Raw genomic sequence first — 24,682 nt, forward strand, 5'->3', positions numbered from 1 at the left:
TGTAAAGAGTGCAAGCCGGGGCGCAGGGCTCCAGCCCCCATGCTCCCTGCTGTGTGCACTGCCTGGTGCCACCGGAGAAAGGTCTGCAGGCAGCTGTGAGCATGGGCAGGAGGAGGACTTGTGAGCAGACGAGGGAAGGACACCCAAGCAGGTGGGAGGCATGCGGGTGTGGGGGAGGGCATGAGTGCCTGGTGGTGGGCAGAGGAGTGGAGGGGGGCCCTGGGTACTGTCTGCCCAGGGCCTCCTAAAACCTGGAACTGGCCTTGCTGGGAAGCCCAAATTTTGTGAGAGGCAACCCGATTTAACCTACTGCATGGTGTGGCCATGGTTATCTGCTCCAAAAAGGAGTTTTTTACTTCCTATCTCCCGTCTCTAGTTCCAGCTCCTGCCAACCTAGCAGTTCGAAAGCAAGAAATTGCAAGTAGATAAATAGGTACCACTTCGGTGGGAAGGTAACAGCGCTCCGTGCGCCTTGGCGTTTAGTCATGCCGGCCACATGACCACGGAAACGTCTTCGGACAGCGCTGGCTCTTCGGCTTTGAAATGGAGATGAGCACCGCAACCCTAGAGTCGGATTCGACTGGCTTTCGAGCAAGGGAACCTTTACCTTTATCTTTTACTCTTAAAGGATTGGGTTTGGAGAGTGGTGAAATGACCCTTTTGTCCCATCTTTAAAAGTGAAAGGTGATGTCCTTTAAGCACAGAGCTTTGCTTCCTTCTGTGGCCATGTGGCAGAAGGCTCTTGTCCTACCCCCACTGCCCCTTGCAGGTTAAAAGGGTCTTATTGGTGATCTCTTGCACAAGGCCTCCCAGGATCCTGAAGCCAGTCCAGACTGCAGCGTTGAGCCCCTCAGAGAAGAGGTACCAACGCAAACGTTCTTCTCTCTAGTCCCCCCCACTTCCCTCCCTCCTGTTCCTTGTGACAAGAGGAGGTTAGCCTTCTGGCCCACCTGGTTATAGAGGAAAATCTTTTGTGTGACAGTCATGCTAACCAGTCATAACTGGACAGCTGCTCCCAGCTGCGTATTCATTTGCCAAACCAGGATTAATACTCAGTCCTTTTAAGACCAAAATGCTGCTCACGTCAAGTTGTTATAAACAGTTTCTCCCAGCCAACATTTCATAGACGTGACCCGTATTTTTCCGTACGATATGGCAGGAGTTGTTAATTCGAGTGTTCTGCACCCGCTCAGTTTGAGAGAAAGGCAGATACCTGCCCTAGAAATGGAAACAGCTGCTTTGCACCAAGCTGACAGGAGTGGCTTTGTGTTGTCTTCAGACTGACAACCTATCAAAGGGAGCTGCTCCTGGTGGAGAGTTTTTGCCCTTTCTTTGGAGCAGTTGGGATGCATAATGGGAGGGAGGGATCCTGGATATCTTCCGGCTTGCATGTTCTGTTCTGAGGACCATCTTGTGATGGTGCTGTTTGCAGAAACCTTCTGTCCAAGGAACCCTGCCCTTCTGTTTCTATCATAGTGTGCTTCTACCCACCAGTTGCCAGCAGGCGACGGGGGGGGGGGGGCTGTTGCCTGCAAGCCCAGCTTAATTCCCTCTTTTCGTGTACCATCTGGCTCCCGAACGCACATGCCTCCTAACCGTGAAGTCCTTATTGTTTGTAGTGTTAAGACAACCTCCCATTATGAGGTTGTAGTTCATAGGAAATTAACAGACTGTTATCTGGAGAACAGTGGACATCCAGCGCCCTCACAAGAATACGCAAGTTGGCCATCACCACTTCTAGCAGCTAGAGCAGTGGTTCTCAACCTTCCTAATGCCGCGACCCTTTAATACAGTTCCTCATGTTGTGGTGACCCCCAACCATAAAATTATTTTCATTGCTACTTCAAACAGCCCCGTTGCCAGAGCTACGCGTAGCGTCATGTCCTGGCGACGGCGGGTGCAACACGTCTCGCCGTCCCCGCAGCAGGGATTCTGCAAAGAGATGCGATCCCCCGCCGTGATTTGGTGAGGCTTGGGAGCCCTATCCTAAGACCATCGAAAATTTACATAAGAACATAAGAGATGCCAATGTTGGATCAGGCCAAAGGCCCATCCAGTCCAGCACTCTGTATCACACAGTGGCCAGAAATACCAGTGCCATCAGGAGGTCCACCAGTGGGGCCAGGACATTAGAAGCCCTCCCACTGTTGACCCCCCCAAGCACCAAGGTGACAGAGCATCACTTGCCCCAGAGTCCCTATCTATACCTTGTGGCTAATAGCCACTGATGGACCTCTGCTCCATATGCTTATCTAATTCCCTTTTGAAGCCGTCCATGCTTGTAGCCGCCGCCACTTCCTGTGGCAGTGAATTCCAAGTGTTAATCACTCTTTGGGTGAAGAAGTACTTCCTCTTATCCGTTCTAATCCGACCGTTCAGCAATTTCATGGAGTGCCCACGAGTTCTTGTATTGTGAGAAAGGGAGTTGTCCTTTTCTGCACTTTTTCCAAAGCTATAATATCCTTTTTAAGGTGTGGTGACCAGAACTGCACACAGTATTCCAAATGAGGTCTCACCATTGATTTATATAGGGGCATTATGATATTGGCTGATCTGTTTTCCGATGGTCTTAGGTGACCCCCGTGAAAGGGTCGTTCGACCCCCAAAGGGATTGTGACCAACAGGTTGAGAACCGCTGGGCTAGAGTGTCAGACTAGTATTTGGGAGACTCCATTCAAATTCCTGCTCTGCAGTTGAGCTCACTGAATGACGTTGGGCCATTCATGCATGCTCAGCCTAGCCTACCTTACAGGACTGTTTTGAGTACAAAAATGGAGTAGGGGAGAAGCATGTTCGCTGTCCTGCAGTGCTTGGAAGGAATGGTGAATGTGATAGAGAGGAAGAGGGAGGGTCAAAGACTCACAAGGCAATTAAGGATTCGCCATCCTGTGCTGCTCATTCCCAGCTCCCGGCAGGAAATGGTTTTCAGAAGAAATCTGAGAAACATGTATTTATTTTATTTTGAAAATGTATAGCCCACTTTTCAACCCAAACCGCATTTTGCTGAGACGCATTTGAAAAGCAATATGAAGTGAAGCCTTTGTGTGGGTATGTTCTCCCCCCCCCCCTTGCCCGCCTTCGCCCCTCCAGGGCATCTTGTTGTTTTAAAATAAATTGAGCCTGTAAACAAATAAGGAAGTCAAGATCCCTCTACTAACAGTGTTCGGGCTTTTGGCAGCGAGTGGCGCTGACTGGCTTTATTCCCCCCTGTACAAAAAGCATAAGTGTAAAGGAAGGGACCGCTTTTTTATTTATTTAAAGGTGTATTTTGACTAAATTCTTTAATTTCACCAGCTGTCAAGGTGGTGTTAAGTAAAATGGGTTTGAACTGCTGTAGTTTTAGTGTCCCAGACTAGATGTCAAGGCCCTTTTGCCATCGCTGGAAATTCTGTCAGTCTGGATTTACTATCGGTTTCCCGCAGCTGAATTCTTAAGCAGTGTGATTTAACACCTTGGCTCTCCGTCAACCGGTTCTGGCATTTATTTGAATGCATTACGCCACTGGTTTCCATAAACTCTTCTCCTTTTTTTTTACAATTGTTTCAAATAAATGACTGTTTATTTCCACGGAAACCATCTGTATTTCTGCAGAATGCGACAGATAAACTGTACGTACAATTCAGTAATGCCGCCACGCAGGTTAAGAGAAAACAGATTGGATTGCAAACGGCAGTGATTGGGTTTGTTTTCATCTTCTAAAATGTCCTTTACTTTAAAACCTCAATAGCTGGGTCTGCACAATCAAACATTGCACTACAGTAGTCCCGTTTCCCCTGCGTAATTTGGGCTTTTAATTATTTAAACAAATGCGTAGGTTTCTTTCATGGAGTCATAACAGATTCCTTTGTAAATGTTTCTAACCCAAACTGTATGTGCAGTTTGTCCACACACACACTTTTTGTTGTAATAAATAACAGAAGCAAAAGACATGTCCCACCAGCTCCAAGTAGCTTACAAGGGAAAAGGGAATAAGGGATAAATGCAGTCAACAGTGCTTAGTGTGTGTATCTTTTCTACATCTAGTAGCAAATTGGCTGGCCTCCATGTCAATCACAAAAGCAGTGCAACCAAGCCAAGTACAGACAAAAGTATGTATTTAGGAGTCTCCTCAGGTGCAGAAAAATATGATTTTCTAAATGAGAAGCAAAGCAAAAATGGACTGATGAGATCTCAGAATGCTCCAGGCATCGTGGAATGTTGAGAGTCACCTAAAGGAGAATAATATTAAGGCTAAAGAGAAATTAGTCTGCTCAGGTTCCCTGAGAACATAGACACTCCTGGAGGTGAGATTTTGATGATAGAGTGAGAATTTTCAAATTTCCAATTTTTTCACACCTCTCTCCCAGCAATTTTTTCAGGTCCTTGGCTGAAAAAACATTCTTTGTATCTAATTCTCAACAGTGGCCGCATAGTGCAGATCATGTACAGATACTGGGGCCACGTACAGATACTGGAGATTTTTCTACCGGGGGGGGGGGAATTAACCTCTCAATAGAGAATTCAAACCATGATTTCACAAAATCTTGCAAGATCACAGTCAGCGTTATGGGGTTGCCTAGTAACTGAGGCACAGAAGTTTGGCCTAAGAAACACTGGCATGATTACAGATTTGGGGGGAAACAGCAGCAGGGAGCGATGCAGCAATTGGTGGAAGAAGTGCTGGCTGTGGTGGGAAGGGAGAGAGAGCGGAGAATAAAGTTGGATGACAGAAAAAGTAGAGAATGAACTCCGGAGAGGGAAAGTGAGGGATGGGATTTCCCTTCCCCACAAATGTTGCAGGTCCCCAGCTTACTCTTTCTCACAACAAGTTTTGTGGTCAGTAAGGCAAGGAAACAGTGCCACCAGCAGAAAGTAGGGGAATCTGCATACTCAAGGGATTCCCTAGATATGCAGAAAAATGTTTTTAAGAGGAGGAGGAGGAAGATTGATGAGGGCTAAGTATACTCATTACATTCGGGAGGCGTGGAATGCTGCTGACGCACATACCCTTCTTCAGTTCCTTCCAGGCCACCAACTCATTTTCAAATTTTTAAACGGTATTTCTGTCTTCTTTACAGTTATCTGTTTTTAATAATGTTATTATTAACAGCATACAAAGGGGGTACTTGATCAGCTGTCTGTCAGTCATGCTGGCCAAGTCGCAGCTGGTAACTGAAGCAGGTGGGCAGTCTGGAAATACAGAGGATTAGCCTGTTCGCTTGCCTCAGCGATGAATTACCCAGACTGAGAGAGTGGATCTTCTCTGGGAGCTTTACAGTGGCCAGTGGCATGGGCTATTGACTTTCAGGGACTGTCACTGCTTGATTCTCACCCTTGGCCCTGGGAGTAAGGATTCAGTGTATACACATAGGGCTTCTGGTCCACCCCCTGGAGCACCAGACATGAATAACTCAAGAACACAGAAAGACCTTAGGTGGCCAGGAAGAACAGTGATTATTTTACAGGCTTCTTTGGGTCACGAGGAAGAGCCTGATCACTCAAAGTGTGTTGGCCTCACTGGCCAGAAATGGATAGAGCTGCCATTTTAGACTTTATTGTGCAGTCCGGGGGAAGAGCCTACTGCTCCCTGATCCAGTAGACCTTCCGGATGGATGGGATACCTGCCTTGTCCATGCTACACCCACGGGACCTTACTGTGTGCAGAAAATAAAATCCACCACTCTGTGCACAGAAACCCAACTGAGTTCCTTGTGTGTGTGAACACGGTGTGGCTCTCCAGATCTATACCGGAATGGGATTGTGGCAATGCAGTGAAGATAAACAGATGGGCACCTTACAGCTGCCAACTGCAGGTTGGGAAATTCCTGGGGATTTGGGGGTGTAGCCTGGGGGTTGGCAACCCTAATCCATCAGCCTACTTGGGTTTTGAGATCCATGCATGGTGCTTTCCCATTAGAACAAGTCTTGGTTGAGGTTAGGTTGACCAGGAGCAGTTGAAGACCATTTTTTTGCTACTATCCCCAGACTGTGGCATATGCTTCCCAAAGAGGTAAAATTGGGACCATCCCTACAGGCCTTACAGAGCAAACTGAACACTTCTCTTTCCACAAGGCCTTTCAACTGGACAGCAATTGAGGCCATGGCTATTAAAACTCCTGTCCTTAGCTGATTGACAATTTTGGATGTTTTATGGTGGTTTTATTTGCTTCGTTCTATATTTCAGCTTATTATTAGCTGCTTTGACGACCCATTGGATGAAAAGGGCAACCTGTGCATATTCTAAAATCGTATTTTGCATCGATGTAGCACTTTGGAGTGTTTAGAGCCTTTAATGTGCATTATTTCCATAACACCATGTGCAGCAGAGCTCACACACAGCATCCTTTTGCGTTTGGTTTCCTGTGGATTGAACCTGGTGTCCTCTTGCAAATAAGCTTTAACCCACATCTTTTTATACTTTAAAAAAAAATAATTTATACAGAATAATGTGTATCTATCTACTTTTTGAAACAGAACAACCTTAAGAAGTCTCTTTCTAGCCATTTTTATTATTATTTTATTTATTGCATTTGCTTCTTTTATTTTTATGTGAGATTTTTTTAAGTAAAGAAAAAGAGAGGGCTTGAGTTTGCTTTATCACCCATCTTCCATCTTCCTTGACCTATGCATTCTTCATTGCTTTTGAAAGTTAATGGGGGCAGAATTACATTCCCAAACATTGGGGTCTGAAAGTAGCCGCGTAGCCCGAACTTAGTTGATCTCTGGTGATCGGTTCAATTTAGTGACCATTTTTAGCCATTAGGCCTGGGTAGAGTGATGGTGATTTGGTAGAGGCCGCAGTGTCTGTGGGAAAATTGGTTCTTTGATAAGAGCCCTGTTATCAGAGGGGGATACTTTCTCATTTACATTTAGATGAGTATTGATTATTTATTTACTCTGAGAAGTGAGATTCGTTCCCCATCTTATCTCTCTCGTCTCTGCTTGTCAGCAGAAAGAGAGATAGAGCTCCCTGACATCAGCCCAAGATAACAGCACTTTGTAGCAGAGATAAAAGTTGGAATTGGGCCTTTTTCTTGCCTTGACTGAAAGGATAAGTTTTAAAAATTAGAACTGATGGGTTCAGGCTTTCAAAAGCCTTTCTGAAGGCTTGGCAATTTAGCCGGCTAGCGGGGTCGCTTCATATAATAGGGTCCAGCTTTTCTCTCTCTTTTGTTGAGGGAATTGTTTAATTTGGTTATACTTCTTGTCATCAAGGGAGGTGTGTGGGGAGTGGAAGGGGGGGGGAGAAACGTTTTTGCAGGGTGTAAGGTAGGAAGAATTTAACCTTCACGGGTCATGTTCAGCTCTTGCCTCTAATCTTTAAAAACCTAATGATCCCCCTGCTGTTTAGAAGAAAAAATTTACCTCAGTTGAATCTTTTAGGCTGAATGGGGAAACAAACCAAATGGCACAAAGTCACATCAAGCAGAGGGAAGCCATAGATTGTATAGACGCTTGCATTCACATGTGGGCATCCCGGCATGTGTAACTCACAGGAGCTAAGGAATAGCATCCATGAATTTTACTTTTTTGTTGGTGGTACATTCACATTAAACAGAGCTAATTGGAGTAGTTGTAAGGCCCCATGGTCCTGAGATAGTTTATCTGTCCCATCCTTCCTTGAAAGGGTAGTTTGCGTGGGAGTTATATGCTGTATTGTGCTGGCAATCCCTGTAAGAGTTATGTTAGGTTGTCACTACCTCATGGCCATTTCGTGGCTGAGCAACAGTTTGAGCCCAGGTCTGTCTGCCTGGCCCTGACCAGCATAGCCCAGGCTAGCATGATCATGTCAGATCTCGGAAGGTAAGCAGGGTCGGCCTGGCTAGTATTTGGATGGGAGACCTCTAAGGAATACCAGGGACGTGATGCAGAGGAAGGCAATGGCAAACCACCTCTGGATGTCTCTTGCCTTGAAAACCCTACAGGGTCACCATAAGTCAGCTGTGACTTGACGGCACTTTCCACCATCACCGCTTGTCTACCCACTGTACTGCAACAGCTCTCATTCAAACTGGTGATTGTCACATTATTAGATATACTACCCTTACAGTTTTGACCAGGTCTGGTCATATTTGAGCAAGATACTTTTAAAAATTTCTGGTCTTAGGTAAGGTAAAGGTAAAGGTTCCCTTGCTCGAAAGTCAGTCGAGTCCGACTCTAGAGTTGTGGTGCTCATCTCCATTTCAAAGCCGAAGAGCCAGCGCTGTCCGAAGACGTTTCTGTGGTCATGTGGCCGGCATGACTAAACACCAAGGCGCACGGAACGCTGTTACCTTCCCACCGAAGTGGTACCTATTTCTTTACTTGCAATTTCTTGCTTTCGAACTGCTAGGTTGGCAGGAGCTGGAGCTAGAGACGAGAGCTCACTCCGTCATGCGGCAACCCGGGTCTCGGACTGCTGAACTACTGACCTTCCATAGCCTGCAGTTCAGCGTCTTAACCACTTGAGCCACCGCAGCTCCTGCCTTAGGTAAAGCAGATGCTAATTTTCTGCTTTTTGTCTGTTGTGACCTTAACAAATTTTGAAAGTGTCATGAGAGAGGCACAGGCATTATCGATTGAGGGAGAGCGAGGGCTGCCTTAGACCAGTGGTCTGTCTGGCCCTATACTGCCCTCCAGTATCCCACTTTAATTTGAAATGCCAGGATTTAAACCCAGAACAATATGTGCTATACACAACTGAAGTATTGCCAAGCTTTGCTTTGAAGTGCATGGGTAGAACATTGTAAGGATTGTAAAAATCCAGCCTTGTTATGGTGGTTATGAAATGGTGGTAGATCACATACGCATATACACTCAGCAATATTTTCTTCCCAGACCATTATGTCGCCTAACAATTCAACAACAGATGCATCATCAAAGCATTGGGAATGAAGACTTCTGTGTGCTCCAGTAAAACAGCACCTCCGAATCACCTTGCTGTGTGTCCTTTGCTTGGCAATATAACTTTTTTGCACTTTGGTTTGTTGTAAGGTAGAGCTTAGACAGTTTTGTTCAGAACTGTATGTAGGCTAGACTTAGTCATAAAATCATGGCTTTGCATTAACTGTGGTTACTTTCTTAAACCAGGATTTTACTCACAAAGGGTCACTCAAATCCTGATCCTCCTCGACGAATGTAGATTTGATTGCCTTTGCTCCGGCCAGTTGCGGTAGTGTACGGGGCAGTGCCAAGAAGCAAGCAAAAAATTCCATGTTCAGATCATGCAAAACTGTAATCAGTACTACCTGTTTATTAAACCGGCTTCAAACCAGGGTTTCAGATCCTGGCTTGACAAATCCTAAGTAACCCACAGTTAGTGGACTGGCACACATTTTGACAAACACACTACCCACATTTAGTTACTTTAATTAAACCGTGTTTTTTTGGTTATGTCTGAACCAGTGTCTTTAAAAAGCACTTGTGGTTGTGTGCACATTTATTTAAGTTTTAATTAGTTAATTGGTTAATCAATTAAAATGCATTCTTTAATCAATTGTATCAGCAATCCATCTCAGCAGCAAATTTCTGAGCAACTTGTTCAGCCATCTTTAAAAACACATGCATGCTCACAAAGCACTCATAAGAACACCTGATGTTGTATTAAAAATGCACAGAACAAATGTTTCCAGCCCTGGGCACGGGGTGGGGTGAAGGAGTGGAGAGGATTCTTGATGTTAGTGATGGTTTGGGGTCAGACTGTTGAGTTCATGTGCTGATTTGACTATACACACACAATTCCCACTTCATTGTGTGCTTTTGGCAAGGAGATTCTTTTACGACCACTTTGGATCAATGCTGTGTTTTTTCTCCTTGACCAAAGTGGACCACTTATTCTAGTTCCTTTCCCTATATTTTCAACATCCTTGCAAAGATACGGGCAGTTTGAAGAGACAGGAGTGAATTCCTGCCACATTGTAATCAGATCAAGCTGCTGCTGCTTCTTCTTCGTCTTCTTCCTCCTCCTCCTCCTCCTTTGTTCTCTCTTCCCAGCCATCCTTGCTTTTTGCAGTTGTTGTTTGCTTCTCAGAGTGCAATTGGTTTCCTAAATGCCTGGAACCAGCTACATGTGCCGTTGCTGATTGCGCTGGCCGCAGAGGGAGCTGGCTGCGCTTTCCCCCTGTGGCCCACAAATCGGTTGCTTTTCCGCATCTGTTCAGAAAGTCAGCAAGAGCCAGGAGTCTCCGTTTTTCCAACAAATCAATGCCGCATCAAGAACAAAACACACCAGCAGACAGTGCTTTTCACACAGTGTTGGGGTAGGGGGTGGGAGGGAAGAAAAGGGGAACCATAATTGAAACTCTGCTGCAGTAAATTTTGAAACTAATTGGCCTACCAGTCTCTCAGGTGTGTGATGTCTCGGGCCAAGACTTCTAGTTTTTAATTTTGTGTTTTAAATAGCTCTGAATGCTTTCTTGGCTTTGCATTAGGACAGGGTTCTGATGAATATTTTCATACCTGATAAAGGGAGGTTGCTTGCCTCGTTCCATGGCCACTTAACAAATTCTTGTACAGAAAAACCTTTCAGAAGTTTAAGAGAAGTCATCATTATCCTTAGCATTTGTATAGCATTTTCAAGTGTTCAGTATGTTTTGCAAAATGTTGTCTTGTTTGTAGTCCCTACCTTACCCTTGTAAGATAGATCAGTATTACTATACCTATGTGGCAAATGGAGGCTGAGAGCAGCTTGCCTATGGCCATCTGGTTAATTCATGTAGAGATAAGATTTGAACACATGACGTCCTGATCAACAGCTCAGACACTATACTACGGGTGCTTTCAGACACACTGAATAATGCACTTTCAATCCACTTCAGAGATCATTTGCAAGGAGATTTTGCCCTCTGACACAATAAAATCCAGTTGCAAAGTGGATTGAAAGTAGTAGTTGTAGATTTTCTGGGCTGTATGGCTGTGGTCTTGGCATTGTAGGACCTGACGTTTCGCCAGCAGCTGTGACTGGCATCCTCAGAGGAGTACTCAGAAACACAGAAAGATGGAGTACTCTCTGTGTCAAGGTGAGAAGAAAAATGGTAGGCAGGTAATTTATATCTACTCAGGAAGGTGGGGTAGGGCTGAATCATTATCTTGTAGGAGTTCCCCAGGCTGTGACATGCTAATAGAGGAGCTTTCCTGAGGAGGTTCTTTTGCATATGAATTGACTGTTGAAATTCTAATCTTATCTGTAGTACTATGGTAAGATGTAGAACATTTTGTGTTTCAGGACAGGAAACCATGCCCTATTTATTTTTAAACTCTCTTTCCTGTTGAAATTGTGTTTATGCTTATGAATTTCAGTGGCTTCCCTATGTAATCTGGCATGGTAATTGGATGTGTTGTCCAGCCTTAGAGAGAGTCAGTCTATGGAAGGGAAGACCCTGGTTCAGATCCCCACTTGTATATGTAACAAAGCCCTCAGATCAAGTACAAGTTGCTGCAAGGGCTTTGAATCAGATGTGAGTCGCAAGTCCCCACTAGGAAATCAATTCCAGGAGTTGGAATCAAACTAAATTGGCAGTTTCCATCAGTTCCCCCTACCCATTGCAGACCCCTCCCCCCCATGTCATTCCTCGGGGTCCCTGTCCCCTCGGAGCAGCGTTTTGGTGAGATCAGTGAACTGAAAAATTTAATCTGGCTCCAACCCCTGTGTGCAGGGGGCCAAAGTGCAGCAGGTAGAGAGAGAGGTCCTATTTGCCTTTATGGACCCCAGTCAGTAAACAGGCTTCCCTCAACGAGACCAGTAGTGGTCCCCGAAGTCATTTCAGGTTGGGAAAATGACACAGAACGGGGAGGCATAAGCATTCTCTCTCGCTGCGTGCTGTGGTCCTGATCCAAATCAGCCCCTGCAAGCTCAGGAAGTAACTTCCCAATGGAGACTCCCGTCTAATTTAAAATCCCTATGGTGACCCCAACATAATATTTGTTTAGAACTCAGGAATCTCACTGGTTCACTTTCTCTCTCCCTCCCTCCAGCCCTAACCTACCTTACAAGGTTGTTGTCAGAATAAAACAAAGAGAACAGGCCTGTGTATGCCACCTTGAGCTCCTTGGAAGTGAATCAAGATAAGTATGTGAAACAGGGGTGAGTCTTTGATATAAACCCAATCCTCTGCCCCAGTAATTTCTTGACAGTGTGCTGGGGCAACACTGGTGTGCTGTTAGAGCATGCCACATCCTTCTTCAGTCATATGGAGGTAGTCCCTGAGCAGTAACTCACACAGAGATGTGTCAAGCAGCCTCTTCCGAAGAGGAATGGCTCTTTTGTAAGATTCAGTGTTCCATTCAGATGTCACAGTTCATAGCCTCTGTGCAGGTGGATGGTCACAGGAGTTCACCATTATTTAATTAATGTATTGCAATGCCAGCCATCCTTTGTCAGCACCTTGCAGGAGTTGCACCAACGCAATGTTTGGGAATTACTGGCGGAGGGTTGGGTTCAGACCAGAGGAACTTGGATTCATACACCTGCTCAAGATGTGAATTCCCAGGGCAGCCTTGAACAAATAGGTCATCTCTCACTCTCGGTAAAAACAGTAACCAACTCTGCAAGGTTGTTTTTCAAGGAAAGGGCTTAAGAAGTCAAACTAAATAATCAAATGCAGCCTGTACCTCTGAAAGTGTAGTACTTTGTCTCTTGACTGAGCTGGCATTCCTTAACAATTTGACTCTTTATTTTTTTTGTCTCTCCCCCATCACACACACACAAGCTTGAAGAAATCTTGTAAATTTATTGTCTTTTTTTAGGGCCTCAGTACCGGCTGGAGAAGCAGAATGAGCCAAATGTCCCTGTTGATTTGGACTGCACCCTGGAAAGCCAGAGCACTTTGGAATTCTGCCTCGTCCGTGAGAATAGTAGGTTGGCTCCTTTCCTTCTCCCCCATTCTGCTTACGCAAGTTCTGTCCTCTGGAGCTCCAAGGTTGGGCAGCCAGCTGGGCAAGTGGATTTGGAAGAGGATCTAGGTTATGCCTCACTCCCACTCCCCCCCCCCACTCCAGCCAGTTTTCATCTGTGCCAGAAAGACTTCTGTTTCCAAAACTCCAGTGATTGATTTCATACTGCACCCTCTGGCTTCATGATTAATCTGTTTCCTGCTAACCTCTGTTCTGGTACAGTTATGAACCTCTCTGGTGCTCTAGTGCTGGTCAGCCAGTCTCACTGCTCTGAACAACCAGTGCAAGTTAGCCCCAGCTTGCGGTTACTGAAAAGTCAAGTCTCTGTTCCCAGCTATTTGGAGCTTCAAGAGCTGCAAGCTATTTGAGGCCAAGCCAGATGAGAGGCTGAGAATTTCTCGATTGGAGCGCCTAGCTTTTTGTTAAAGGGGATGAGATACATGGAGAGGAATTTTTTAAGACACACGCGCACTTTTTCCTACCTAAAATGGCCCTGGGGAGCTGATATTTACATGTGGGGGAGCTTACAAGTCCAAAGATTTGTTCGGCCCAGTGAGGCAAATAGTGGCTCCCCAAGGCTCTACCACAAAAACTGGGGGAACCCCCACTGGGACCTGGAGACTGGCAACCCTACCCCAGGAGCAGCTGGGCAAAAATGTAATCTGTCTGAATGAGCCCTAGTGCTTCTTCTTGTGCTCCGGAATGGCTTATCAATTTTGTCCAGAATTTAAAAAGCACATTGTAGTGAGCTTGTTTTAAATGATACTGACATGTACTGTATTTTACTCAGTCCCAGTTCCGTTGTGTATGCTGTAAGCAAACAGTTCCATGAGAAAATAAGTGTCAGCTGTTTGGCAGGGTGGTCAAAGTCCAGCCCCTGCCAGTTTGGTGTCGTGGTTAAGTGTGCGGACTCTAATCTGGGAGAACCAGGTTTCATTCCCCACTCCTCCACTTGCACCTGCTGATGTGACCTTGGGTCAGTCACAAGCTCTGGCACAGCTGTCCTTGAAAGAGCAGTTTGTGTCAGAGTTCTCTGAGCCCCACCCACCTCACAGGGTGTCTGTTGTGGGGAGGGGAAGGGAAAGGAGTTTGTAAACCACTCTGAGACTCCAAGTGAAGGGCGGGGTATAAATCCAATCTCTTCTTCTTCTTCTTCTTCTTCCCTGATCTGCCTTCCAAACAGCTGATCAGCTCCTGCCAGTTTTCTGACCAGGGTTCCATACATATAACTCCCATTTATTTATTTATTTATTTATTTATTTTTATGCCCTGCCCTCCCAGCGAACGGGCTCAAGGCGGCTTACAAAGGTCGGTACAATGTACCTGGTCTCCATAAAACATTTTAAACATTTTAAACAAATTAAAACAGTCATACAGTTAAAATACCTCATTGAACTACGGACACAGAGTCCTGTGTTCCACAGTTGGATTAGCTAAGTCAGAGCAATCCCTTTAGCTGCCTAATCCACCTGAACTAGCCAGTTTGGTGTAGTGGTTAAGTGTGCAGACTCTAATCTGAGAGAACAGGGTTTGATTCCCCACTCCTCCACTTGCAGTTGCTGGATGACCTTGGGCAAGCCATAGTTCTGTCACAGCTTTTCTCTCAAGGATAGTTCTCGAATGAGCTCTCTCAGCCCCACCCACCTCACAGGGTGTCTGTTGTGGGAAAGGGAAGGGAAAGGGATTGTAAGCTGCTCTAAGACTCCTTCGAGTAGTGAAGAGTGGGGTATAAATCTAATCGAAAGTAAGTCCCACTGAATTCTGTAGAACTTAGTAGCTAGTCAGTACATTTAGGAATGAAGCCTGTTTCTTCTTCATTCAGTATTTAAGGTAAATAAAAGCCGGGGGCAGGGAGAACTGGACAGCTCTGAACCAGGTATTTATGTCCATTGGAAATGGCTGCCATTGGGCATGACAATTTCGGTCTGATTTTAGCTGCTGTAATTAAAGTTAGCCGTTTATTCATATAAAGCATTTGCAGTGCAAGAGTATTTTAAAAATGGGCAATGTATGTATATTTTTTCTTCTCCCTGTGCAGAGCTGAACAGATGCTAGTAAAAGGCATGCCAAAATACTCCTTTTTGAGCCAGTGTATAATTTATATTTCAAGGGATTAATCTCAAAAGAAGACTTTGCGTTAGCACAAATACTCAGTGAGACGTCTCCTTTTTCCCCCCCAGCGCTCACTGTTGTCAGGAAGATTAACAAAATGCTACCCATATTTGGGACTTCTATAACTTACTGTGAGATTTCTGTTGGAATGCAGTTCCCTGCTTTTCTTTTCTTCTTTTCCCCTGTTTTTTGAGAAGTCCCCCAACTATTCATGGCTAATTTACTTTTATACTTTCCACCCGGCTTCTGGAAAGTTCCCGCTTCCCATTTCATCATTAGACAGTAATTAGTATTCAAGGGAAATTGGTCTTAATATATTAAAATTGGTTAAGTGCCTTTAGACCTGTACCAAAGCCAATGTCTTATTGGAAAATGTAATTGGGGACTGTGTGTATGTAATTAATTGAATTACAATTAAGAACTTTCATTAAGCAATATACTAGTACATTAAAGTAATAACGGAATGTTTGGGGGGCTTAGTTTTGCATTCTTGCTTTATTGGGGAAGTAGAGATTTGTACAGTGTCTGATGCTGGAAGAAGGAAGACAAAGTATTACTTTGACTTTGGTGCTTGTCATGTTCCTGAATCAACTGCAGTCCCTTCTGTCAAAGTGAGCAGTCCCACCACCCTTGCCATCTGAAGTTGAATTGAGTATTTCATTGGTCACTGGTGGGGTAGAGTTGCCAAACTTCCTGTCTTGAACTACTTAGTGTTGTGTCATGTAACCGCTGCTGAGATTCAAGAAGCCAGCAAGCTCTACCCTGATCTGACAGGGAACAGATTTCCTCCTGCCTCCAGATTGGCTTAAAACTCATCCAAAGGGTCAGTCATCTTCTTAGCCAAGAATTGCTCAGTAGAAGAGCCTCTGCTTTGCATGCAGAAGATCCCAGGTTCAATCCCTGGCATCTCCAGAGACCCTGGAGAGTGACTGCCGGTCTGAGTAGACAATACTGACCTTGATGGACCAAAGGTCTGATTCAGTATAAGGCTACTTCATGTGTATGTTCAGTTTGTGTTCATTGGCAGCCCCATAAGAACAAAGAGCCCTGCTGAATCAGACCAGTGGTCCATCTAGTCCAGCATCCTGTCTCACCTAGTGGCCCATTAGTTACCCTGGAGAGCCAACAAACAGGCCATTAGAGGCCAAGGCCTCCCCCTGAAGTTGTCTCCTGTCAGACTCTTGAACAAACTTGCTCCCAAGAACACTCCCTTTGCAGTGATTTGTTTATTGAGAGATGAGAATGTATCAAGCTAAGACCACTTGTGTCAGAACTGACTCCTTTGGTGCCAGTTCTGAAATTATACATGATTCAAGCAAGCCCCCCTCCCCAATGACTGGTCCAATCAGTCCATTCACTCAGCCCACCTAAACCTAGCACGCTCTGTTAGCTCTCCTCTCCCCACCTGTGAACGTATAGTTACATTATCTACTGAAAGCCGGCTAGTGGAGACTGGCATTCAAGGTTGTTGTACATTTTTCCCAGCTCCGGAGGCCCACTTGGAAAGCAGTTGTAAATCAGTGCAGCAAAGCATTCTCAGACACTCACACATACTCACCCACAGGCTGCCCCCCCCCCACTCATAATGAAGGAACAAAGCAGTACAGGTACAGTACAGGCAATACAGCAGAACATGAGAAATCCATGGCAAACGAGGACCCAAATTTGACACTAACATGTGCCTCTGGTTTACTGCCTCTGATTATGGAGGATTACTTTAGTCACCATGGTTAGTAACCATTGATAGACCTCTCGTCCGGGAATCTGTCTAACCTGTTTTAAAGTCATCTTTACTCATGGTCATCACTACCTCTGCTGTCATTAAATTCCACGCCACCATTATTTGTTCAATAAATAAGTATTTCCTTTTGTCTGTCTTGCACCTATTGCCCATCAACTTTATTGTCAAAATAGACACCGCTGGGCTAGATGAACCAGTGGTTGGGTTTATGCATAATTTTATACCACTTGCTCTGAAAGAACAAGGACTAGTCGATCACTTGTCCACCATAGCTCAGGTGCAGCAGGTAAAAGATTTGTAAAGTTTGCTGTGGAACCCTGACAAAGGAGGAAATCTCCCTATCTGGGTTATAATGATTGCTCTTAGCAATGTGATCTTCCTAAACAGGCTGTTGATTCATCACAGCTTCATTTCTTTTGTCTTATATTTTTGCTGCAATTTTGTTCACTTAATTTTTTATAGTTTTGTAAGCTGCTATGGGTGCAGTTGAGAGAAAGGCAAATGAGTAATGCCCAATAAGCAACGTCTGCTAGCTGAGGCTATCTAGAGGAGGGATCTGAAGAGTTGTGTTTCTTCTAGGACAGAGAGCCTTTTAATGGAGAACAGAGGCTTAGAAAATAGATGCAGAAGACTGACACGGAGAAGCAGAACGGTGCAAGCTGTCTGGTTTATGGCAAGCCAGGTACCAGACTAGAAAAGTCCCCATTTTATCCAGTACAGCCTTTTCAGGGCAGCACTGGGACTTGACATCAGAACTTTTATAGGAATGATCTCATTCCGAGCAATAAAGTTCCATTTTGCTCCCTTTCCATAATAAGCAGGAGCTGTCAGCCCGATTGATTAAGGTTGAAAATGATAATAAGATTGGCAGAGATTGCAGTCTCTTATCTGTGGGATCAGAACTGGTGGTGGAAAGTGCTGACAAGTCGCAGCTGACTTAGGATTTTCTAGGCAGGAAAGTAACAGAGCCGGTTTGCCATTGCCTGCCTCTGCACAGCGACCCTGGACTTCCATGGTGATCTCCCATCCAAGTACTGACAAGGGCCAGCCCGGTTTAGCATCCAAGATCTGACAAGATCAGGCTAGCTTCGGCCATCCAGGGCAGGTATCAGAATGACTCCCCAGGTCAAATCAATCTCCTTTTCTCCGCTTGCTCAATAATTAGGTTTGTTGCTTTATTTTTTTAACAAACCATTCCCATGTTGAAGCCAATTCACCCCAGATCTTCACAGTGGTTGATTTATGGATCCAAGACTTTAGTGCAGTTTATGTAGCACTGTCTGGCCGAGCCTCTACAGTGTGAGGGACCAATAGCTCAGTAGCAGAACGTAAGCTCTTATGCAGAAGGTCCCAGGTTCAAACCCTGGTATCCCTAGGTAAAAGGATTTCCAGTGGCAGGGTGGGGAAGGACTGTTGCTGGAGATCTTGGAGAGCTGCCCCTACTCAGAGTAGATAATTCTGGGCTAGATAGCAACCCATAAGGCTGCTTCAGTCATATGCTCAATTATCTCTGGTGCTAATCGCCATTTTTTGTTTGTTTGCTTGTTTCTACTTTTACCTTATCGGGAGAAAGGAAAGACTGGAAAACAAATCCTTAATCCTCCCTTCACCCATTTTCATTAAAGTTCCTGGCAAGAGCACCCTTTGAGGAGAGAACCTCTTCCTCTCCCCTGATGTTTCAAGATCATGTATGCTTATTTCTCAGGATCACCTCTATTTGTGTCCAGCACACTGTTTCCCTCATGATCAGGGTTCATTATTGTAGGCAGTCCAGCAGTTCCACATGTATGTAAGGTACAAATCATTTCATGTAACCAAACAAAGGGGATCGTTGTTTGACAAGCATCAGTGATAATGCAGTTGCAGTGGTGAGGTATAAAAGTATAATCAGAACAGATGTTCTCAAAACAGGCTGGTTGGGGTTGACTACTGAATGTAATCAAGAATTGGCCTTTATTACTGTCAAGTCCTGGGCTCAATCATTCCCACAAACACTCTTGTAGCAGCAAGATTTGTTTATTAAGAGATGAAAAGGTTCCAAGCATAGACAGCTTCTGTGTCAGAACTGGTCTCCAGATGCCAGTTCCAACAATATACTGGAAGTCAGAAATCCCCCAAATACCCATCAACCAATCAGTGCTCACATTCAGCCCACCAAACGTCTACCCTGCCCGTGTGACTGCCCCTAACACCTGCAAGCTAATGGTTACATTATCTAGAAGCTCAGACTACAAGGTCAGCTTCCCAAGTTGTTCCCAGCACACTCGGGAGGCCCCTGCGTGAGAACTGTACCAAGCCAGCACTAACCAACCAAAGCAGAGAGCCATACACATCCACTCGCCCCCCCAACTTGCAGCAGAGATGATAACCAGTGAGATATAGAGCATGAAACATGTGAGCTATGAAAGAATACATATGAATGTGAGAAAATATGTGAACCCATAATACAACAAATGGAGTGTAAGCAGAAGAAAACATTTGTCAAGCAAGGCCTGAGCTTGACAATTACCTTTCTGAGAATCCCCCGCTATAGGGATCTACAGGACCCCCCACACACACACAAGGGACCCCACATCCCCTTTTCTTCCAGGCCTCTTACAGCAGAGCAACCCCACACTCCTCACTGAAATCTCTGTTTCCTCTTCCCAACGCTGAAATGGTGCCCCTGGGTTTTGGAGGGTTTCCCCCCCCCCTTCCGGATCCTGGCAATGCCATTCCTGACACTCCAGCTGCTGCTGACAACGCCGCCACTCAGCTGTTACTTAGAGCCTCGCGGCTTCTGTAACAATCCAACTCCCTGCTAATTTTGTTCTCCTTGATGTGAATTGTCATCCTTTAAGCCCATGATTCAGCTGCTTGAACATCTTTTGGAGTGACATCTATGCAGTGTTAAAAAGACAAGCAGATGCCCACTCCCTTCTTGTATCATGTTGGGTCTGAAGGGTCTGCTTTGCACTCTCCCAGTTCCACCACACTACCCGTGACTTGCATCTTTCTTTTTAAAATTTTCTTTTTTCTGGTTTTCACATTCGAATCCCTTGCTCCAAGAAATGCATGCTGGGTGATCTGTTTTATCCCCTCAACAACCCTGAGAGATTGATTTGGCGGAGAGAACACCACCAAAAGATGTAATGTAAAAATCCATGATCAGATCTCCTGGTTTGTTTGTTTTTAAGGTGCAGGAGGTAGAAGCTGTGTGGGTATGGGGGGGGGGGTTTAAACCGGTCTCCACCCATGCTATTCCTTAAATATGCCACTAGATCCACAGAAGGGAAAAATACAGACGCAGAGTGGCTGGCCTGATCCCACGTAGCGTAATCCCGTGCTACTGGATGGGGATGTTATCTGATAACAATTACCTCATTTGCTGTGCCTTAAAGGGCTGTTTCCAGAACTGGTTGCATTTTTGTGTCGCAGCCTTCTTTCCAGGACCTGAGCACACCTTTCTTGAGGCTCCTAAAGAGAGGTTGAAAGATGTTGGCATGCACGGTGAACTTTAGAGCCGAGTTGGGACTTGGATCTGAATTTCCAGACACCCACCCTGCCCCCCCCAGTCCAGAGGTGTCGAACATAAGACTCGGGGCTGGAACTGGCCCGTCCAGGGCTCTTATGCAGCCCGTGAGCAACTGGTGCAAGGAAGGGAGTACTGGGGGGGGGGGGGGGCCCCTCTGTTGTGATTTCACAATAGCACAGCCTCGTCTGCAGCAGTCAAGCATTGTGGGAGCATCTGCCCAGCGCTGCACGGCTGCCTTTCCTCTGGACCCCCCCCTCCCAGCCCATGGGGCCTTGCAGTGAGGATACACCAACTCAGAGTTGACCAGCTGCTGCCCTTTATACAGTTTCTATCTCCGGTACCTGGCATTACATTTTATGGCACACATGGCCCGGCCCAACAAAGTGACATTTATGTCAGGTGCTTGACACCTCTCTCCCCTAGTCCAGTGCTCTTGCCACTGCATTTTGCTGGCATCTTGGCTCCATGTTCTGGAGCAGAGCTGTGGCGCTGAAAGCCAGTGTGAAGGGCTGAAGCCTTGGTGACCTCTGGTTCAGATTAAGCCCGGTCACTGTGTTTTTTTAAAGCCCCATCTCCAGAGACAACAGTGAGCATCTGAGAGGGACTCTTTAGAGCATCCACGTTGGAGCTATGGATTTGGTATGATAAACGACGGCAATAGTTCATAGCATGGCAATATCAGCACAGGCGTCAGGGACACCTCCACAGGAGCCATTGTACTTGGTCTTGCAGGTCTCTGTAGGTCAAGATGGTCCTTACAACAGTGGGTGGCACTTTGCTTCCTTCTGTCCATCTCGCTCATAGGAAGACAAACAAGCTTGAGTCGCTTTGCAGATTCAAAAGTCCTATGGCGTTTCGCGCGACACAGCATTGGGGTGTGAAATTGTGATGACGGGGCCATCTGCCTGAATCCTTGCATCCCAGTTGAGCCTGTCTTTCTTACATTTTATGTCGAGCGATATGCTATTTTTGAGGCATGTCTTATCTTCTCTCCTATTCCCCCCCCCCCATTTTGTGCAGACAAGAGAAATGGGCTGCAGGGATGCCACCTCTTTTTTAATATGTGTGTGTGTGTGTGTGTGTGTGTGTGTGTGTGTGTGTGTGTGTGTTATTTTAACTTAAATTTCAGGCTTTGCTCGCCCTGCTTGCAATTTAAAGCAAGGATGGGTTAACATAGTATCCAGTTCAAACAGAACAGGCTGAATTTGCCCACCCTTTAGAATCTGACCTTCCCCGAGGCCAGTAAAAGCCAACATAAACACGAGGGGAGTGTCTTGTGATGTTTTCAGGGAAAACCTGTGTACACTGGCGCAAGCCTGGAGGGGAAGGAGTTCCACAGGTGATGGGTCATTCACGCACATTTCCCCTTCAGCCCATGCTGAGCTTATAGCTCAGACAGCATCCCCAGCTGGTGTATGGGTGATCACAGCAAAGCAAAAGTGGGGAAGCAGCAGTGACACCAAGAACCTTTGGACATATGCCGTGTTTGACCCCTTATTTGCAAACCCCTCAGGATTGCAGACTGAAAAATTCCCAGGATGCAGGATGACTCCATCCAACTCAGGCAGTCCATTGCTCCCCTCTGACCATTTTAGCATACAAAGGCTTCTATGGCAACACTGCTATTTCCTGCCTGGCAGCTATCCTGGGCAGGAATAGCCTGCAGGCCCTGATTCCAGTGACTTGTGTCTCTTGCTCCCTGTTGCTGGTCACCCCTGCCTGCTTTTGCTGGATTCTGATCTCTGTGAGAGTCTTAATTGTGTGGTCCTGACCCTGATTCTTCAACTCGCTTCCCCTTGCTACAAGAGGTACACTCCCCTCCCCCGTTACAGTTGGGTTTAAAAGGTTACATGTTCACAGAGCATAAGTGTATCAGCAGCTAGTAGCCAAGAAAGCTACATTGAACTTCCAGGTTCAGAGGTAGTGTACCAGCAGTTTGGGAGCAGTGAGCAGAAGACAGCTGTTGCCTTCATGCTGTACTTGTGGTATTCTGGCAGCATCTGGCTGGCCATTGCTGGGAAGAGGATTGATCTTGATCTGTTCATTTGTTTATGTTACCCATGATAGAATCAGAACCTCCATGTACATAGGCAGTATATCTTTGAATACCATTTACTTGGGACCCAGACAGCAGGAGGGGAGCCTGTTGCCTTCATGTCCTGCTGCTTTCCAGAGGTACCTGATTGGAGACTGCTGGAAACAGGATTGTGGATGAGTTGGACCTTGTGTCTGATCCAATGAGGCTGTTTTTATGGGACATTGTAAAAATGGAGAAAATTCAGAGGTGCCAGACATAACATACCTGGGCAACCTGATCAATTTCCTCCCGATTGGGGGCGACTTGCCAGTTTGGGGTATGAATTTACACACCTTGGGGTTAGAAGGCTAGATTGAGATGCATTATGGTGTTGAGCCAGTTCCAATACTGTATGTCTTGTGCAGAATTAATATATAGACATTGACAAGCCACGTTTCTGCTTTTACTGCTGCTGTTCAGCCCCCTCTTCTAAAATCCCATCTTCTCGTTTATTAAAAATATATTTCAGCAAAAAAAAAATCTGAAAGTTTTCATTAATCTCTCACAGCAAAATTTAGGGCTGCGAAACTGGCAGTTGTTTCGGCTTTTAGGATTACATTAGCTGGCATATTAAACAAAATGTGTCACTCTCGTAGTATCTTCTGTGAAAAGCTAAATCAATTTTCTCGGCCGTATCCACGCACCACTTTATCTAAAAGCATCTGAATTATCATTTACAGCTAAGATGCTTTATTAGCAGCTGGCGTAGAAATTGCTCTGTGGGAAAAAAAATTGCGTGTCACGTTATAGTAATTTTTAAATTGGTGTTAATCCAACATCGTAAAATCTTTAAAAAGGAAAAAAAACTTTTTTTCATAATTGGCATTTTGTCTTAATGAGACGTTATCTTATTTTCGGAAGCCAGTTCTGCAGCAGCAAGGAGAACGCCATTAAAATCTAGGTTTTCACAGTGAGACATTTGTGAACATATAAATTACGTTCAACATGTTGCATACTCTAACTGGCGGAACACTCTCACGAGTGAGATCTGGGCCCTGCGGGACCTAATGCAGTTCAGAAGGGCCTGTAAAATGGAGCCATGGTTGAGGCAGCGGTAATTTAATCAGTACTAGCCTTCCCCCTGTCCATTCACCAGCAATACCACTATCCCAGCATCCGTGGATGCACACAAAGGAGACTCTCTATTGAAAGAAGATGCACCAAACCTGTGTTGAAATATTGCCTACCTTCTGACTGTTCGGTTTTAATTGTAGTATTATTTGGGTTTTAATGTTTAATGATTAACTTGTATTTATTGCTTTAATACTATTTGTTATTGATGTGACCCACCCTGAGTCCTTCTAAGCAGGGAAGGGCAGTCTATAAGTCCAATATAATAAAGAAAGAAAGACTTGAGGTGGGTTACATTTGCTCAGGGTGAGTCCAAATGGGAGCCCCCAGTTTTCTCACCAGCAAAAAGTGCCTCCCCTTTCAGGGGGTTTTCTGGAGACTGACTTGCAGGTACCCCAAAATACTTGTGCATTGTTCGGGGGGAAAGGGGGAGCGTGTCCCAGTTGCCAGGACACTCAGGCCGACATTCCCTGTCGGGGGCACGAGATACCCCACTGCAGTGAAGCCCACACCCACCAGAGTGTGGCAGGACACGAGATACCCCAGGCCAGGACCTCTACAGGCTTGCTGCTGAGATGATCTATATGAAGCGCTTCAGAACGTTCTCAGTGCCGTACGGTGGTGGAAAGTCACAGGTGACTTATGGTGACCCTGTGGGCTTTCAAAGAGATTTCTGAGGTGGTTTGCCAATAGCTGCCTCCACGTCACAGCCGTGGTATTCCTTGGAGGTCTCCCATCCATTTACTAGCCAGAGCCGAGCCTGCTTAGCTTACGAGATCTCACAAGATCGGGCTTGCCTGGACTGTCCAGGCCAGTGCTGTATAAGAGCTGAGTATTCCTGTTATTGCCCCTGACTCACAGCAGTGAGATGAATGCTATGGAATATAGGCAAATAGCAGTGCACTTCTGCGCAGAGATTGGCTGATGATAGGCACGGTTTGATTCACGTCGGTACAGAATCTCCCTTTCCATTAAATTTTATGGTGGGTCCTAAGTACATCTACTGATCTCTTCTGCGGTTCTGCAGATGGCTGTCATCCTAGCTTTTCAGTTGCAATACGTATGTTACTTGACAGGAGCCAGATGTGTTTCTTCTTCTTTTTCATTTTTCTCCCCCAAATGGTTATTGTTTTGCAGGTTCAAGAGGAGAGGAGATCTCGGAAGAGGACCCACAGATTGATATCGCTACTGTTCAGGACATGCTAAGCAGCCACCATTACAAGTCTTTCAAAGTCAGCATGATCCATAGGCTGCGGTTCACCACAGATGTTCAGTTAGGTAAATCAGTCTGTGTGCTTGATGCTGCCAGAAAGCAAGG

At 45.6% G+C, this 24,682-nt stretch overlaps 1 protein-coding gene across 1 annotated transcript in view; it reads left to right on the plus strand.

The window, feature by feature from the left end:
- Nucleotides 1-12,702: 12,702 nt before the first annotated feature.
- Nucleotides 12,703-24,682, plus strand: part of LOC107119955 (target of rapamycin complex 2 subunit MAPKAP1) — a gene marked incomplete at its 5' end in the record, with an annotated part of 50,037 nt that continues 38,057 nt past the window's right edge. Inside the window, 2 exons of the mRNA XM_015422586.1 lie at nt 12,703-12,810; nt 24,502-24,642. Of these exons, the coding sequence (XP_015278072.1) occupies nt 12,703-12,810; nt 24,502-24,642 (249 nt within the window). The remainder of the gene's footprint in view (nt 12,811-24,501; nt 24,643-24,682) is intronic.

This window comes from Gekko japonicus, unplaced genomic scaffold (genome assembly GCF_001447785.1).
Source record: "Gekko japonicus isolate JY-2015 unplaced genomic scaffold, Gekko_japonicus_V1.1 scaffold1640, whole genome shotgun sequence".
Taxonomy (NCBI): Eukaryota; Metazoa; Chordata; class Lepidosauria; order Squamata; family Gekkonidae; genus Gekko; species Gekko japonicus.